This window comes from Triticum dicoccoides, chromosome 7B (genome assembly GCF_002162155.2).
Source record: "Triticum dicoccoides isolate Atlit2015 ecotype Zavitan chromosome 7B, WEW_v2.0, whole genome shotgun sequence".
In the NCBI taxonomy this organism is placed as follows: domain Eukaryota; kingdom Viridiplantae; phylum Streptophyta; class Magnoliopsida; order Poales; family Poaceae; genus Triticum; species Triticum dicoccoides.
In genome coordinates, this window is record NC_041393.1 from 627,756,275 (window position 1) to 627,758,316 (window position 2,042).

The 2,042-nt window shown below is 51.4% G+C and overlaps 1 protein-coding gene across 1 annotated transcript in view; it reads right to left on the reverse strand.

Annotated features, from left to right (window-relative positions):
- LOC119337608 (polyubiquitin 11) overlaps window positions 1-1,373 on the reverse strand; it is a 2,421-nt gene extending 1,048 nt beyond the window's left edge. The window contains exons 1-2 of the mRNA XM_037609774.1: window positions 1,216-1,373; window positions 133-359 (exon numbers count right to left, since the gene is read on the reverse strand). Of these exons, the coding sequence (XP_037465671.1) occupies window positions 133-359 (227 nt within the window). The 5' untranslated portion in view covers window positions 1,216-1,373. The remainder of the gene's footprint in view (window positions 1-132; window positions 360-1,215) is intronic.
- Between the last annotated feature and the right edge of the window lie 669 nt (window positions 1,374-2,042).

Below are 2,042 nucleotides of genomic sequence, written 5' to 3' on the forward strand. Positions count from 1 at the left end.
ATCAGGCGCTGCTGGTCCGGAGGGATGCCCTCCTTGTCCTGGATCTTGGCCTTCACGTTATCGATGGTGTCCGAGGACTCAACCTCCAGTGTGATGGTCTTGCCCGTGAGGGTCTTGACGAAGATCTGCATGCCACCACGGAGCCTGAGCACCAGGTGGAGGGTGGACTCCTTCTGGATGTTGTAGTCCGCAAGGGTGCGGCCATCCTCGAGCTGCTTGCCAGCAAAGATGAGACGCTGCTGGTCCGGGGGGATGCCCTCCTTGTCCTGGATCTTTGCCTTGACGTTGTCGATGGTGTCAGAGGACTCGACCTCAAGGGTGATGGTCTTGCCGGTAAGGGTCTTCACGAAGATCTGCATCTGTAAATAATACAAAGCAAACAGAACCAGAGTAAGTTGCTGTACAGGGATATCTGCAGTACGTCAAACAATAGATGAACCAGATGGCCAGCATGCTACAAAGTTGAAATTTCAACAGTGATGATATCAGCTAGAGAGCTGACAGCAAACTGCACAGGAGCTGGCCCTAGAACAAGCCAACGGATTGACAGACCATCCAGTGCTAAATTTTAGCAGAATTATATATTAGCATATCTACCAGTGCAATCTTTAGCTTCAGTGGGAGCTTATGTAATCTAGTTGTACTGAGAAGCTTGTCAAGAAGCCTAGAAGCCAACAGTAATATCGGCAAACCAACATGAATTTAAGAGTTGAATTCGATGCAAAACTATGGACGCTAGAAGCAACTACAAAAGCTGAATTATTAAGCTAGCAAATCACAGGTGTATCGTTCCACAGAAAGTTGGGCTACAAAGTCAGAAACTAGCCAACTATAAGTCTATAACTAGATAGATGAACCGAACCAACTATAATTAAAAAAAATCAGGCTCATGAGCGGTACATAATCAAAAATCCACAATAACAACCAAGCAGAACCAACAACTACCAACTAGATAAGACGAACCGACCCCATAGCAATCCCATTATAATCGGCAGATCTCCTCGAAAATCATGGCATAATCAAGAGAGATGGTATTGCCTACAATCAGGCCTAATCAGCCACGACTAACCGAACGAGATGCAATCGATCAACGGCAATAACGCCTCGACCCACAGATCTACTCCAAATCCATACGACTAGCAGGAATCGAGGGCGGTCCTTCAGGGCACGCACGCACGCACGAGAGAGCGGAGAAGAAATCGTAGCCTCGCATACCTTGCGGAGGAGGACGAGAGAGCCTTGGCTTCGCTTCGATCGGAGGAGATTTCTCGGCGAGATCGGAGGGGGGGCTGGATTGGACTGGATCAGATGTGAGGAGAGAAGACGGGAGGGGCGGGGAATTTATAGCCTGATCGGACGGGAGGGAGAGAAGGAAGAAGCGCTACGGCACCGGCACGGGTGACGCGTGGGGTCCGGAGCGGATAGGAAGGGGAGAGGCGTTCGCGGAGTCCGTCCCCCACCACGCAAAAAACTGAAAAAGGCAGGATATGGGGTGGGAGGAGATTCCAAAGGTGACGCCGTTTGCTGCCGTTGAGGGTTTGGCCGGTTGGTGGCCGTTTGAGTTAGCCGCCAGGCTCATGCCGTTGGTCTTTTACAATGTCACGAAACTTATTACGACGTCATAATGTTTATATAGGATGAATATAAAAGATTTTGTGGGTGTTCTAATCAAACATGGCGGTCCATCCCATAACTTTAAAGTATGCTTCGTGTTGTGCATGAGACTGGTCATTGTGTACTAGACCTGTCTAGACCTGTGCATGGACAACCCGGCCCGGATGCCTGAACCCGAAGCCTAAGGCCAACTCCACCGCATGACCCTATCCCGTCCGGCCCCGTCTGTTTGGGGCAAAAGGGACAAACCGGTCGGCACAGCGCGTGACGGCCCGGACTCATCTTGTCCGTTTGGTGTCCGGGCAGATCTATTTCGAGCGTAAACATGCGCCGGGTTTGGGTCGCGGCGGACAACAAACGGACGCGCGCTCGTCCGCGTCGGGTCCGCGTGGCAGGCGGCCACCTACCTCCCACCCGCCAACATCAAT